Source organism: Podarcis gaigeae, assembly GCF_964106915.1.
Source record: "Podarcis gaigeae genome assembly, chromosome: 12".
Lineage (NCBI taxonomy): Eukaryota > Metazoa > Chordata > Lepidosauria > Squamata > Lacertidae > Podarcis > Podarcis gaigeae.
The window spans coordinates 191,871-206,443 of NC_139688.1; the positions used below are offsets into that span (position 1 = coordinate 191,871).

A 14,573-nucleotide genomic window follows, 5' to 3' on the forward strand; every position below is an offset into this window, starting at 1 on the left:
CCAGTGGACGGGCTGAAGAACCAGAAGTTCTTTTGACGAACTTCGGATTAACTACATCAAGGAACTAGATCACATCATTGCTTGCAAGAGGAAGAACCCTACTTCCTGCTCCTGGCATTTCTACCAGCTCACCAAGCTCCTAGAGTCTGTGCAGCCAGTAGGTAAGAGGAGAAGGGAAGAGAAAGAGGTTGGCCACACAAAGGGCAAGATCATTTGTTAATCTTTTGATCAAAACCCCACAGAATCTGCTGTTGAACTTGCAGGGTGGGGGGGGGGTCAAGGAGAGGAGAACAGACACCAGCAAACCTGTAAAAATGAGCTCTGGGAGCAAATCTGTGGAAAGTCACTGTGACCTCACAGTCATTTCCTCCAAGAGGCAACTGTGCAGTCAAAGAGATAGATGCTTGCGGCACCCTAAATGGCCTCAGCCTAGGATACCCGAAGGAGCATCTCCACCCCCATCATTCAGCCCGGACACTGAGGTCCCGCTCTGAGGGCCTCCTGGCAGTTCCCTCCCTGTGAGAAGTGAAGCTACAGGGAACCAGGCAGAGGGCCTTCTCGGTAGTGGCGCCTGCCCTGTGGAACGCCCTCCCATCAGATGTCAAGGAAATAAACAACTATATGACTTTAAAAGGCATCTGAAGGCACCCCTGTATGGGGAAGTTTTAAATGTCTGATATTTTATGATGTTTTCACTCTTCTGCTGGGAGCTGCCCAGAGTGGCTGGGGAAACCCAGTCAGATGGATGGGGTATAAATAATAAAATTATTATTATTATTATTATTATTATTATTATTATTATTAGGGACGCGGGTGGCGCTGTGGGTAAAACCTCAGTGCCTAGGACTTGCTGATCGTATGGTCAGTGGTTCGAATCCCCGCGGCGGGGTGAGCTCCCGTCATTCGGTCCCAGCTCCTGCCCACCTAGCAGTTCGAAAGCACTCTTAAGTGCAAGTAGATAAATAGGGACCGCTTTATAGCGGGAAGGTAAACGGCGTTTCCGTGTGCTGCGCTGGTGCTGGCTCGCCAGCTGCAGCTTTGTCACGCTGGCCACGTGACCCGGAAGTGTCTTTGGACGGCACCGGCTCACGGCCTCTTAAGCGAGATGAGCGCACAACCCTAGAGTCTGTCAAGACTGGCCCGTACGGGCAGGGGTACCTTTATTATTATCATTATTATTATTATTATTATTATTATTATTATTATTATTATTATTATTATTATATTATAGACCGGCCATGCTTGGAAGTTTAAAAGTAAGCAACTGCCCTTTCCATATTTGAAAAACCCACACACGTCATAAAGCTGATTGGTCTACATGTCATTTAGGAGAAGGAAAGTGCAGCCCTTTCTTCTGAACTGCAGGCAGTGGAATGCATTCCTCCTGTCATCACCCTGTTTTTCTCAAGGGGCAGAGTTAAGCCAGGCTGAGCCCAGTGTGTCCCTTCTGTAGCGTATGCATACAGAATTAGCATATGCATACAGAGAGCACAGCTCTGTGAGGTGGGACCACCATCTCTCTGTATTTATGTTCACTGGCAAACAGTAGCCACTCACTGAGCTTCCTTTTGCCCTGCCACTGCTAAGGAGGACTCTAGACATAGCCAGGGGTCAGAGCTGAGGAATACATGGAAACACATCAGCACCAAAAACCAAACAGGTTGGAGCAAAGTCAGCAGAAATAGAGACACGCAGCCTGTTCCTGGTTCACTTGGCCTAAAAGGGCCGACTCACACCAATTTTCAGAGGGCATTCAGCTCCACTCCCAGCTCCTCATAACATCAGGGCCTTGTGTAATGTTGCACATGTGATGTTGTGTTGCGTCTCCCCAATCCTCTGGAGAAGCTGGACCAACATGCCTGATCAGTTATGTAGTGGGAATCAGGCAGTAATAAAGGACATTAAACATTGAGCCCAGTTTACTTGGGGCCATTGCATGACATATACATTCATCTGCAGGATTCATGTGAAATAAAGAGGACTATGTGAAGCTACAATCCCAAGACAACTACATGTGCTTCCTTTCTACTGTGCTGGCCATTGACAACATTGAATGTTTTAAGCCTCAGATGCCATCTTAAGTTCTTGTTGTCAGGTGCTCCTTTGTATTCAGATCAGGCCTCAGCAGAATAATGTAGCACTTGGGGAGGAAGATGCAGCCCAGGAGCCCAGCACTGGAGGCCAACATGGAGAAGATCTGCACGGCCACCATGTACTTGCCCTTGGTGCTCAGGTAGGTGGGCACAAAAGACACCCAAACACTGCAGAAGACCAGCATGCTGAAGGTGATCAGCTTGGCTTCGTTGAAGGAGCCAGGCAGCTTCCTGGCTAGGAAAGCCACCGTGAAGCAGATGGCAGCCAGGAAGCCCAGGTAGCCGAGGGCAACATAAAACATGGCCACAGAGCCTTCGTTGCATTGCAAGATGATCTCTTCCGCCTGGGAGTGCATGTCGGGCTCTGGGAATGGGGGAGAAGAGCCCAGCCAGATGGTGCAGATGAGAACTTGCACCCCAGAACAGGAGATGACAATGGAGTTGGCCAGAGTCTTCCCTAGCCATCTCCTCACCCTGTTCCCTGGCCTTGTGGCCAGGAAGGCCAGCACCACCGTGATGGTCTTGGCCAAGAGAGAAGAAACAGCAACGGAGAAGATGATGCTGAAGGCCGTTTGTCGGAGGAGGCAGGTCGCTATTCTTGGTTGCCCAATGAAGAGGAAGGAGGACAAAGAGGAAAGCAGAAGGGAGGCGAGCAGGATGTAGGAGAGGTCCCGGTTGTTGGCTTTGACTATTGGGGTTTCTTTGTATTTAATGAAGATTCCTAACACAATGCCTGCTGTAGAAGATAAGAAGAGGACAATGGAAGCTAAGGTGATCCCCAGATGTTCTTCATAAGCCAGGAAGGTCACAATCTTGGAGACACATTGATCTCTGTCCTTGTTTGGATGCTGATCTTCTGGGCATTTGGTGCAACGTTCTGCATCTGAGGAAGAGAATAATAGAATCACAGAACTGTAGAGTTGGAAAGGAATCCTCTCATGCAAGGATATGGAGTTGTTCCATATGGGCATCAAGAGTGGCTTTTTGAAAGTCTGTGCTGATGTGGCATAGGTCAGGAGATAAGAATGTGTAAATAGGTAAAGAAAGGGGAAAATAGTCTGTTGGTTTTAGAAAAATGTTTGCCCTTTTTATTTTGCCTTTCCTCCAGGGAGATAGAGGGGGTGCACAATCTTTTTCTCATTTTAATCACCAAAGCAACATTGTGATCTCGGATTAACTGAGAGGCAATGGCCTCCACATTGGTTTACTGCATTATATGGTTCCTGTGTAATCCTGAAGACACATTTGTTTAACTTATCCTTGTTAATGCAAACAGTTTTCTATTGCTTCCATGCAATTCTCATACTAGTGAGATCAGAATAGTCCATCTATTGCATTGTAATCATTTTCTTATACTGTATCATTTATTTTGTATTACGCTTTGTTGAAAATCTGCCACTTCTCATCATTTGTTAGTTCTACTTAATCACTTTCGAATTTAGAAAATTTCCTTTTTAGTGCTGTTTTAGTTCCTTTATCATTCAAAGCTCAGTATAAAATAGCAAAAAGCAATGATTCCCGCTTTGAACCCCAGTGATTGCTGGAATGAAGGTGATTAAGAAGAGAATAGAAAGGATGTGCATTCAGCAATGTCTTCAGAATTCCTACAAAAAATGCACCTGAATGAATCTCTGCCCTGAATTTATTCTCCCAAGGAGCCTTTCCCTTGAAGCAACCAACCTGCCTGAGTGGAGAACGCCCCTTCTGCACATGGAACGCAAGCATAGCAGCAAACAGGCTTTCCTTCTTGAACCACCTTGGCATATCCAGGTCGACATCTTTCAGTACACCTGGAACGAGGTGCAGCCTAACCATAGAGAGAAGAAGATGTATTGAGGGGAAAGTGTCCGGAGTATTTGTGCTGATAAAATTCCCTCATAGAATTTGGAAATGACCCACCAAACAGGGTCTCTCATCCCACTCACCCCATCCACTCTGGCAGAGAATCGTTTTTGATGCAGAACAGCATGGCAGGGAGACCACTTGGGTGTGTTTGCTTGCTTGTTTTAACATTTATATCACAGTTTTATATACAAAGGTCTGCTCAAGGCAGAGGACAAAATATACATAAAGCAAATAGCAATCCTAGAATCACAGCATTAAGAAAAGGGCAGCTACAGAACAAACTGGTGAAGATTACTAATTGAAAATACTGACACCTAAATACAGTAATGAAAAACTGACTCTTGGATCATTATTAAAATAAATTTTGAGTCCTGGGAAAGAAGGGAAGAAATGAACCTCTTGTGGGAAGCTCCTACATAACAGAGAAGTTCCCCCTCTGGCAATCATCATCATCATCATCACTGCTATCATCATCCTCTGACCTTTCCTCCAATGATCGCAAGGTGATTTCTGCAGCTTTCTCCCATCTAATTTAATATCTGAACAGTCCTGCAGAGGTTGCAAGGCAGAGGATGTTCATGGCAAGAGAGCTGGCCCAGGCTGCTGAGGACCCTTCTGAAAGGTTGGGTCCAGTGGCCCATGATTTTCCCATGGCCTGCAGTGAACCCACACTTTCCAGGGGTTCATAACATGAGGCGTCATGTTAAGGCACCATTGGCTGACCACAAAATGACATTTTACAGCAGTTGCTCAAGGGAGAACCTAAGCAGGCTCTCCTACCCTCTTCGTCTGTTACACCCCCTACCTTGTTAAATTTATTAGGCCACTCAATAGCTTCTGGATTAATGGTGAACTTTATTACACCCGATTCCTCTCTCCTGATGCCCCCAATGTTCACCATCGCACGAGACTCATTGGGAAACATCACCAAATTCTTTATATCAAAGTCAGAAGGCAGCTCCCAATTCTCATCCAAACAAAGTCTGCCCCTGGAAGTATTGAAACACTGGATTTCATTTAAGAAAGGATGAAGCTGGAACGACAGGGAAGGCAGTATTAAGAAACCATGTTGAATATCTTAGTTCTGCTCACTTATGAACTGGGGCTAGACTCATCTAGATTAGAAGCCCTATTCAAGCATTTCATTTGATTGATTAAAGCAGGAGTTTTCAACCAGTGCGCCATGGCACCCTGGGGTGTCAGGGGATGATAGTCCGGGGTGCCGTGGGCAACACTGGCCTCCATCCCTCTTTCCTTCCCTCCCTCCTTTGATGCGCCTCTTGCATCTCTGCCTCCCAAAGGCTTGCACAGCTGCTTGTTGCAGCGGCTACAAGCTTGTCTACAAGCTCCCCAGACGAATGGTGCCTCTGGGGCTGGCCAGGGGGTGCTGGGTGCCAGGAGCTGAGGTGCCTTGGAGTAAGCAAGCAGGTGGGCGAGGGAGCCCAGCCAGCCAGTCCACCAGCCCTTGCTTTGTGGAAGGGACAAACAAGTGGGAGGCCAGGCAGGCAGGCACCACACTGGCCTTTCTTGTGCTTGTGGGACCACTAAGGCTGGGGGCATCTTCTTTCCAGGCCCCCATGGGGCCGCATGAGGAGTCATCTTTCTTTGAGGTGGGGGGTGGCTCAGGGATCAGGGACAGCTGTGGGGGCTGCCTGTGGGACTCCCAAGGAGAAGGGACAGAAGAGGAGAGGACGCTGAGGGAACACTCCACAAGGGAGGGTATTTGAAAAGGGGCGAGGGGCTGCCCAATCTGCAGGCAAAGGTTGAAATAACTGGGCTTCTGAGGTCTGGAGCTTGTTTCCACACTGGGGAGCCACAGAAAGAATGTGGTTGGTCAAGGGAGCTGTGGACTCAAAAAAGGCTGAAAACCTCTGGATTAAAGTATTTATATAATTATAAAATAACAAGGAGCCTTGAAGAAAGAGATTAATACAAATGACAATACTATTTTAAAACTCACAAAGAATGTAGACATCCAAAATGTCTAACAGGCACAATCCTAAAAAACAGTGCTTGGGAATAAGTGCATTGGAACGAGCTGAGAGAGCAGCATTTCCACAGGAGTCCCTTTTATCTCGAGTGAAGATTATTGCACATTACGAGGGTAACTGCAGAGAGGGTAACTGCACAGACCCTGCCCTTGTCATCTGTGCTGTGCCTCCTTCGCAAGAGGTTCAGAGGGTGGCAACACGAGAGCGGCACTTTTCTGTGGAAGGGAGGCTTGCCTTCATGACATATCTTTAAGTGCTGACAAAAGCATCCAGACTGTTGGTGGATTAAACAATCCATGGACTTTTAAATGAGTTTGTGAGAGGAGGGTTATTGGTTCGCTTTTCTTAGTTTATTGTTACAGGGGTTTTTTCTCATTTGATATTTTTATGCTATGATCTGCCCTGTGATCTTTGGACAAAGGACAGTTAACAACAACAATAACGGCAGCAACAACAACAACAGCTAGAAGGGTGCCACAAGGCATGCACTACTCCCAGTCCCTGCAGAGCAGTAGTGAGATTCCAAGGCGTTTCCAGGTGCTCCCCCAGGGTCAAGGTTCCTCTGAGAACCAAGAGAAGTAGAGACTGCCATAGCTTTAAGTTGAGATGGAGGGAGTCCAGATCTTACAGCATGGTCATCTCAGTGGCAAAGAGCCCCACACAGTGGCCTTGCATTGCAGAGAGAGCCCTCCTGAACCCGCCACTGGCCTTTGCAGAAACTTCTCCCCTTTCTCCCACTTCCACAACCCCTAGAATTCCAGATTTCTTTTGTGGCATCAGACTCAGTTTACCCTGACAGCCTCCCCTGCTGAGCCCTGTGGCCAGAGCGACTCTTTATTTCTCTCAGTGTCTACATTACCTTCCTTTTGTCTGGTTAGTGACTTGGGCAGGAGTAGCGGGGGGGGGGGGGGGGCAGAGAAAGTGGGGACCTTCAGTTCTTGCAACTGGCCAGACCTTCAGAGAAGTGTTACTGGGACTACAAGGGCAGAGCTGCTTCTGGTTCACTTTGAATAAGGAGTTAAGTTTACTGGCTTCTGGTGATTTCATGTTTAATTGCTGACTTACTGATCCGAGCCTTGACACAAAATTAGTATATAAAACCATGGAATAGAGACCCTCCAAGTGTCCCTATTTTCTCAGGGACGTCCCTGATTTAGAGAAGCCATCCCGGTTTCTGATTTGATCCCCGAATGTCCCACTTTTCCTTAGGCTGTCCCTATTTTTGTGGGAGAAATGTTAGGAGGGTATGGAGTTCTCCAACCCCTGAGCCATCTGAAGACAATCCTGTATGGGAAAGTGTTTTTGCTTTTTAATGTTTAATGTTTTATTCTGTTTTTATATGTGTAGGAAGCTGCCCATAGTGGCTGGGGCAACCCAGTAAGAGGTGTGGGATATAAATAGTAAAATTCTTATTATGGAAGGGACGTCCCTATTTTCATCAGAGAAATGTTGGAGGGTATGACATGTACAGGTTTTTATATGCACTGGAATCCCAAAAGAGGGGTGTTGTTTTTTGCCTGACCTCTAAATTGTATTGTAGTTAGGACGGTGGATTGCAATTTGCAAAACGGGGAAGAAAATACCTGCCATGGTTTTAGCCTTTGATGTTCCCCCTTGTTTCCTTCCCCCACCATCAGCAGCCGCTTTGATCTAGATGAAAATGCAGCATTGACGGCCTGAGCCACAGCCTGAGCAGTGATGTAAGTGCTGTAGCTGTCTTGAGACAGGGCTCTCTCCAGCTCCTCTTGCGGCAGAGCCTCCAGCTTCTCCTCCTCTCTGCATCTTGTCTGGCCTTTCACAGACAACACATGCTTTGAATATGAACAATGAAACATTTCCCCCAGAAAACGCTGAAGAAGATTGGAAAGTACTGCATAGTAATCATGTTTTGTGCTCTTTATTCTGGTCTTCATTACGAAGGAGAGAGACCCATGAATGTACTGGAAGTACATAGGGGGAATAGACAAGCTAACATTGATTTCCTGAAAAGATGTTGTGATCCAGACTTTCGCCCCTATTTCCTTTTCATACATTCTGTGTATCGACACAATTTTGAAGATTCCCACTGTGTCAGTTACATAGCAAACAAATACACTGACTTGTCTCCAGATGAAAAAAGGTTCACCTGGGCTGATCCTAAGTGCTAGATCATTTTCTTTTATTATTTTTGATACGGCAATGCAAATCCCTCTGCTGATCAGCAGAGGTGTCAAGGCGCTCACAAACATTTCTCCACTGTTATTGTCCGGAGCCAAGAGGCCAATCCACGTCCATCCAAAATGCAGGAGCAACTCGACAATTCCTTGGTGCTGAGTTTTCTCTTTGGGGAGCATCCGGTAGACAAAAGGGAACTGAGTTTTATCTTCAAGACCCTGGGCGGTGAAGCCATAACTGATCTAGTGAGGAAATGAAAAGATTACTGTATGCATTTCAAATTCTCTGACCTTCCATGCCCTACCCCTTCATACCTGTGGGATTTTGTAGATGCTTGACATGGCTGAAATCTCTTTTGAGATGGCAGAATTTCCCCTTTCAAGAACAACTAGCAGGTCATTTGGATCGCCACAGTGATAATTGGGAATATTGCTTCCCCTGCCTGTAAGCAGCTCTAGCATGGCATCTGAAGTCATCCTTGCATCTGCGTAGTTCTCATAGAGGCTGTAGCCCAGGGTGATGTTGGGTAAGAGCCTGAGATCCTGGTTGATCTCCTGGGTGGTGAACAAGAAGGACGATATGCGCCAGTAGAACCAAGGTGACTCTCTACAATAAAGGAATAAAGAAGTATAAAGCTACAATTCACAGCTGAATAAAAACAAACATTATCTGACCAACAGAGATTAGTATTTATTTAATTATCTTATTGCATTTATATCCAATATTTTTTCCTGTCCATTATACAATAAAGATTGGGCAATTCATGCTCCATTACAGGAGAACTGACGCAGAGTCTCCATGTAATAAAACTGATTAAAAAATGAAGTTTGTGAAATACTGTGAAGCCGCAAAGGTTCCTTTTGCTTCAGTGGTCTTGGCTGCTTCTGGAGGAGCTGTGTAAATTCTTCGGTTGTTCTTCAGAAGGAAAAATGGGGGTCAAGGAGGAGGAGGGTTTTGCCAAAAATGACCACAATGTTAGAAAACAGTTGGTTAGGAACAATTTGTGTCCTAGAGAGGAAGCAGAAAATGCCTCTTTAATTACAGATGAAGCCTGTGGTGTTGAAAATGTGTGTGTGAAAAAAATGAATATTTCTTGTTCACATTTTAGAGATCTGACTCCACTAACAATTAAGTCATATTACCTGCATTATTTCATTTGTTTAATTGAAAGCATATTTTTTCTGCTTTTCAGCATGAATTGTCACACAGAGGGTTTAAAAATGTTTTAAACCGTTACATTCCTAAAAGACAACTCTGATTAAATAGTTTATAAATTGTCCAAATAGAATAATAATAAATAAAATCATTGAAGCTTGGTGACTGCCTGAGTTTTGTGCCACCCCGCAGGTGGGATAATTCAGTGCATTCTTTTGATTCCAGACCAGATTCATTTACATTATTGTTTTACCACCTTCAAAACGCAACACAGCAGCATGAGTAGAGTATTTTACTAGGGAAGACCCAGGGAACAAGGAAATAGGAGAGGTTTTGAGGAGACTCTTTTCCCAGCTTCCAAATCCCATGAAGCCCAGCCAGTAGGGCCAATGGTCAGGGATGATGGGGGTTCTAGCAGTGGCGTAGCGTGGGGGGTGCAGGGGGGGCCGGCCGCACCGGGCGCAACATCTGGGGGTTAGGGTTAGGGGGCGCAAATCCACGGGTTAGGGGGCACAAATTACTTGCCTTGCCCCAGGTGCTGACAACCCACGCTACGCCACTGGGTTCTAGTCCAGTGACATCAGGAGGGCCCCCAGCCCCCCCAACTCTGAAATAAGGGCTATTTCCTTGATAAATAGGAACCACGGCAGAAGAACTGGTAAGCGTGACATCCCTCTGTACAGGATGACATACTTCTCAGTGCTGGTGAAGGGTGTCTTGGAAAAGACATATGCATCTTGATTAACAAAATGTTTTGAAGATACAATGCCACTAATGAGAAAGTCACCAGCCCGGTAATAGCTGCAAGCATCAGTTTGATCCCTGACCAGATTCAAGGGGCATTTTGCCCTCCGGTTCCTGCAGACTACATGGTGCATCATTAGCAGCAGCAGAAGCAACAGAAGCAGCAGCAGGGATCTCATTCTGGCTCTGCATCTTACACATATATTCCTCTTTCCCCAGCCTTTCGCTTGCACTAAATCATGGCTCAGTCTGTCTCCGACACAGGAAATATCCTCTTCAGCAACGTTTTCTTTCACTGTCACGGTGTCATTAATATCGTGCTGTTGTTGTTTCTGATGCTTATGCAATCTCCAGAAATATCTCTGGAGCTTTTAAAAGAAGAAATCACTATGATTTTGATAATTACAAGTGGAAGAAGTTTCACCTCAATAACTTTCTGGAGTTTTGAATGGCTGAAGAGGCAGGTGCAGAGCTGGAGAAAAACATGTTTCTCATATATGTGGCATAACTCAATGTGTGTGTGTGTGTTATGGGGGGCGGAGTTTGGCCTGAACTTTTCTCACACAGACCTAATGAGAGCCCTGCAGCAGGATCAGACCAAAGACCCAACTAGTCTAGCAGCCTGTACCTCATAGCAGCAAATCAGACAGTTAGGGCAGGAGGGTCCCAGTGGGGCTGATCAGGCTTTTTCAAGAGACTGGGAGGGCTTAAATCTTTAACATGCTGCTAGCCATGATGCCCATGCTCTGCCTCCACAGGGGAAATGCTGCTGCGCTTCGGTCCAGCCAGGGCTTTCAGCTGAGGCATTTGGTTGGTCCCTGTGAGACCAGGATGTGGGTTAATGATGAGTCATTGGTCTAATCCAACAGCCAGGCTCTTCCTATATTCTCACTGTTTTATTTCATAATTGCATTATGTTTTGGTGCCATGGACACCTTTCAGGGGATAGAAATGTCAATACCAAAAATAATACAGAATCATCATCATCATCATGTGTGTTTCTTATACCCTACCCAACCACTCCGGGTGGCTTCCAGCAAAAATACAGGGGAACAACAACAACAACATGAAATGGGTCAGTGCATCTGGCTGTTAACCAGAAATTTGTCACTTCAACCCAACCCAGGGATGGCTGTGGGAAGGTTTCCTGCATTGTAGGGGCTAAGACTGGATGCCCCTTGGTGTCCCATCCAGCTTTACAATACTATGACTGTGTTCAAACATTAAAAGCTTCCCAGGATACGGCTGCCTTCAGATGAAAACAAAAAAAAAATTCCTTCCAGTAGCACCTTAAAGACCAACTAAGTTAGTTCTTGGTATGAGCTTTCGTGTGCATGCACACTTCTTGCTCATACCAAGAACTAACTTAGTTGGTCTTTAAGGTGCTACTGGAAGGAATTTTTTTTTTTTTTACTATGGCAGACCAACACGGCTACCTATCTGTATTCAGATGAAAAATTATATAGTTCCACAAACCTTCTGCCTGGTTCCCTGTAATCTCACTGTGAGGGAAGCACCAGAAGGCTCTCAGAGCTGGGCCTCAGTGTCTGGGCTGACCAAGGGGTGGGGACACTCCTTCAGGTACACAGGGCCGAAGCTGTGAGGGACTTTAAATATCAACCCCAACAGTTTGAATAGTCCTGGGAAATGTACTGGGAGTCATTGTAGATCTTTTAGCCCAAATGTGAGAAAACCAGAACATGTAATACTCTGACGAGACAGTGGCCAGGAAGGTAGGGTTTCAGCTGGCATACCAGATGGAGTTGGGAGACAGTCACCCTGGACGCAGAGTTGACCTGCGCCTCCATGGACAGCTGTAAATCCAAAATGACCCCCACACTGTGTGCCTGGTCTTTTAGGGGCACAGTTTCCCCACACCTGCTCGTCCCCTGTCTCCCAGAAACAGTACTTCTGTCTTGTCGGGATTCAGTTTCAATCCATTAACCAGCTCCACCCTCCAACCGCTTCCAGACATTCACACAGGACCTTCACTGCCATTACTGGTTCCAATTTAAACAAGAGGTAGAGCTGAGTATCATCTGCATATTGATGAACACTCAGCCCCAACCCGCTGCTGAGGTCTCCCAGTGGCTTCATATAGATAAGAAGGAGGGCATCTCACATCTTATTTGGTGAGTGGGGAGAGGTATGTCCATCTTGGCCCCTTCTTCGGGTGACTCCTACATTTCTGTGTTGAAGAAGGAACAAATTTCTGCCATTTTTAGCCCGGGGGGGGGGTGTCGAGGGAGGGACCACCCTTCCCTTTATGGAGCACAATGTGGCTGTGCAGCTATGCAGCTTGGACTGTTAGAATTTCGGGGCTTGGGTCATCCCAGACTTCTTTTCATGGAGAACTTACTGGGGGCTTCTGGGGGTGGTTTTATCCTCTTTTGGATGAAAGGATCTTCTTTCTGCTTCCATGGAGGGAGGTGTTTTGGGGAGAATTTATGGGCTGTATCCCTTGAAATATGCCCCCTTTCTTCCTTTCTAGGCTTCTACTTTCACTCCATTTGCAGTCTGTTCCTTACAGGGTGGGAACCAAGCTAAGGACTGCAAATTCATTATTCTCCTATACATCCCAGCCTTGTGTTCCGTATCCCTCTAAAGGAAAGCAGTGACATGGTGGCTTCAAAGCAGCTTAAAGTTTATTTCCACCACTATCTGAAAGGCTTCTTCAACAGAGGGCAACTCTCTGGGGTAGGTTGCAGGGGAGAAATATTGTTCTGAGGCTGTCACCCCCTTCAATGTGTTTTGGAGAACACTTCTTGTCTTTTTCCAGGATGACAAGGAACCCTTAGTGAGTACTCTTTGGGTTTGGTCAGTCAACCAGCTATGAATCCACCTAAAAGTTACACTTTCAACCCACATTTTACCATCTTCCTTGCAAGACTATCAGTGGGGACTTTGTCAAAAGCCTTACTGAAATCAATATACACTATGTCCACAGCATCCCCCTGATCCACCAAGCTTTTAACTCCATGAAAAGAGAGAGAAAGAAATGAGATTCTTCTGGCATGACCTGTTTTTGAGAAACCCATCCTGGGTCTTAGTAATCATAGCATCCTTTTCTAAGTGCTCACAGACCAACTGTTGAATTATCTGTTGTAGGACCTTTCCTGGTATTGATGTTAAGTTCACTGGTTGGTAGTTGCTGAGCCTTCTCTCCCCCTCCTTTTTTTTTAAGATGGGAACACTTGTCCAGTCTGTTCTCCAAGAATTCCCCAAGATTATAGCCAGAGGCTCTGAGGTTACACCCACAAACTCCTTTAGTACCCTTGGATGCAGCTCATCAGGCCCTGGAGATTTGAATTCATTTAAAGTATCTAGGTGTTCCCTTACCACCCCTTTTCCTATCTTGGGTTGCAGCTCCCTCCTTGCATCACTTATTGTGTCATCACCAGGTAGGGCATCACTTTCGTTTTGGGCAAAGACAGAGGCAAAGTAGGTGTTGAGTAGTTCTACCTTCTCTTTGTCACCCAATAGCATTTCTCTGTCTTTTCCCGCAGAGGACCTACTACTTGCTTGTTCTTCGTCTTACTTCGGACATGGACAAAAAAAAAATTAAAAATTATTTTTAACCTCTCTTGTAAGCCTGAGCTCATTCTGAGCTTTAGTCAGCCTGACCTTCACTCTGCAACCATTGGCTACACATGTATACTCCTCCTTTGCGATTCCCCCTTTCTTCCATTTCTTATGCATGCCCTTCTTTAACTCTCAGCTCTTCTGTAAGTTCCTTATGCAACCCCGCTGGTTTCTTTAGATGAGTCCCACTTTTCTTTCTTGTTGGAATTGTCTGCATGTGGGTGTATGTAAGTCAATTCAAAATAGGGCATTGACCTAATGTGTGTCTAGTACAACTATACTCAGAAGGATACATTTGAGCAAGGACTTCTTTTTATTAAAGCACTAATATTTTAAAATATCATGATATGGACTTCCAGTGAATTTTCTAAGTGAGCATAACATGGAGATGAACTTACATTTTCTCGGCCATTATTTGCTCTCTGTTGTTCAGATCAGGCCTCAACAAAAGTATGTAACATTTGGGGGGAAAGATGCAACCCAGTAAGCCAGCGCTAGAGCATAAGATGGAGAAGATCTCCACGGCCACCAAGTATTTCCCTTTGGTGCTCATGTAGGTTGGAACAAAGGACAACCAAACACTACAAAACACCAACATGCTGAAAGTGATAAATTTGGCTTCACCGAAACTATCAGGTAATTTCCTGGCCAGAAAAGCCACAATGAAGCCACAATGAAGCTGATTATGGCCAGGGAACCCATATAGCCCAAGACACAGTGAAACATGGTAGATGAACCCTCATTGCATTCCAATATGATCTTCCCATTCAAGGATTGCATGTCCCTATCTGGGAATGGAGGGGAAGTACTTAACCACAGAGCACAAATGGCAGCTTGAATGAAAGTGGAGGAGAGGACATTTGAAATGGTCAGTTTTTTCCCCATCCATTTCCTCATCCCAGATCCTGGCTTGGTTGCCATGAATGCCAGAACCACGGTGATGGTTTTTGCCAATACGCAGGAAAGAGCCACAGAGAAGACAATGCCAAAGACCATTTGGCGTAGAAGG

The 14,573-nt window shown here is 45.7% G+C and overlaps 1 protein-coding gene and 1 long non-coding RNA gene across 2 annotated transcripts in view; one reads left to right on the forward strand and one right to left on the reverse strand.

Annotated features, from left to right (window-relative positions):
• LOC310827891 lies at positions 1 to 2,068 on the forward strand. Its single transcript, XR_014556530.1, has 2 exons — positions 1 to 157; positions 1,960 to 2,068. It is a non-coding gene; the product is annotated as an uncharacterized lncRNA (long non-coding RNA).
• Positions 1,284 to 14,573, reverse strand: part of LOC310827674 (vomeronasal type-2 receptor 26-like) — a 49,541-nt gene continuing 36,251 nt past the window's right edge. Inside the window, exons 7-11 of the mRNA XM_083703947.1 lie at positions 8,398 to 8,689; positions 7,513 to 8,325; positions 4,744 to 4,971; positions 3,774 to 3,900; positions 1,284 to 2,976 (exon numbers count right to left, since the gene is read on the reverse strand). Coding sequence (XP_083560073.1) covers positions 2,078 to 2,976; positions 3,774 to 3,900; positions 4,744 to 4,971; positions 7,513 to 8,325; positions 8,398 to 8,689 — 2,359 coding nt within the window. The 3' untranslated portion in view covers positions 1,284 to 2,077. The remainder of the gene's footprint in view (positions 2,977 to 3,773; positions 3,901 to 4,743; positions 4,972 to 7,512; positions 8,326 to 8,397; positions 8,690 to 14,573) is intronic.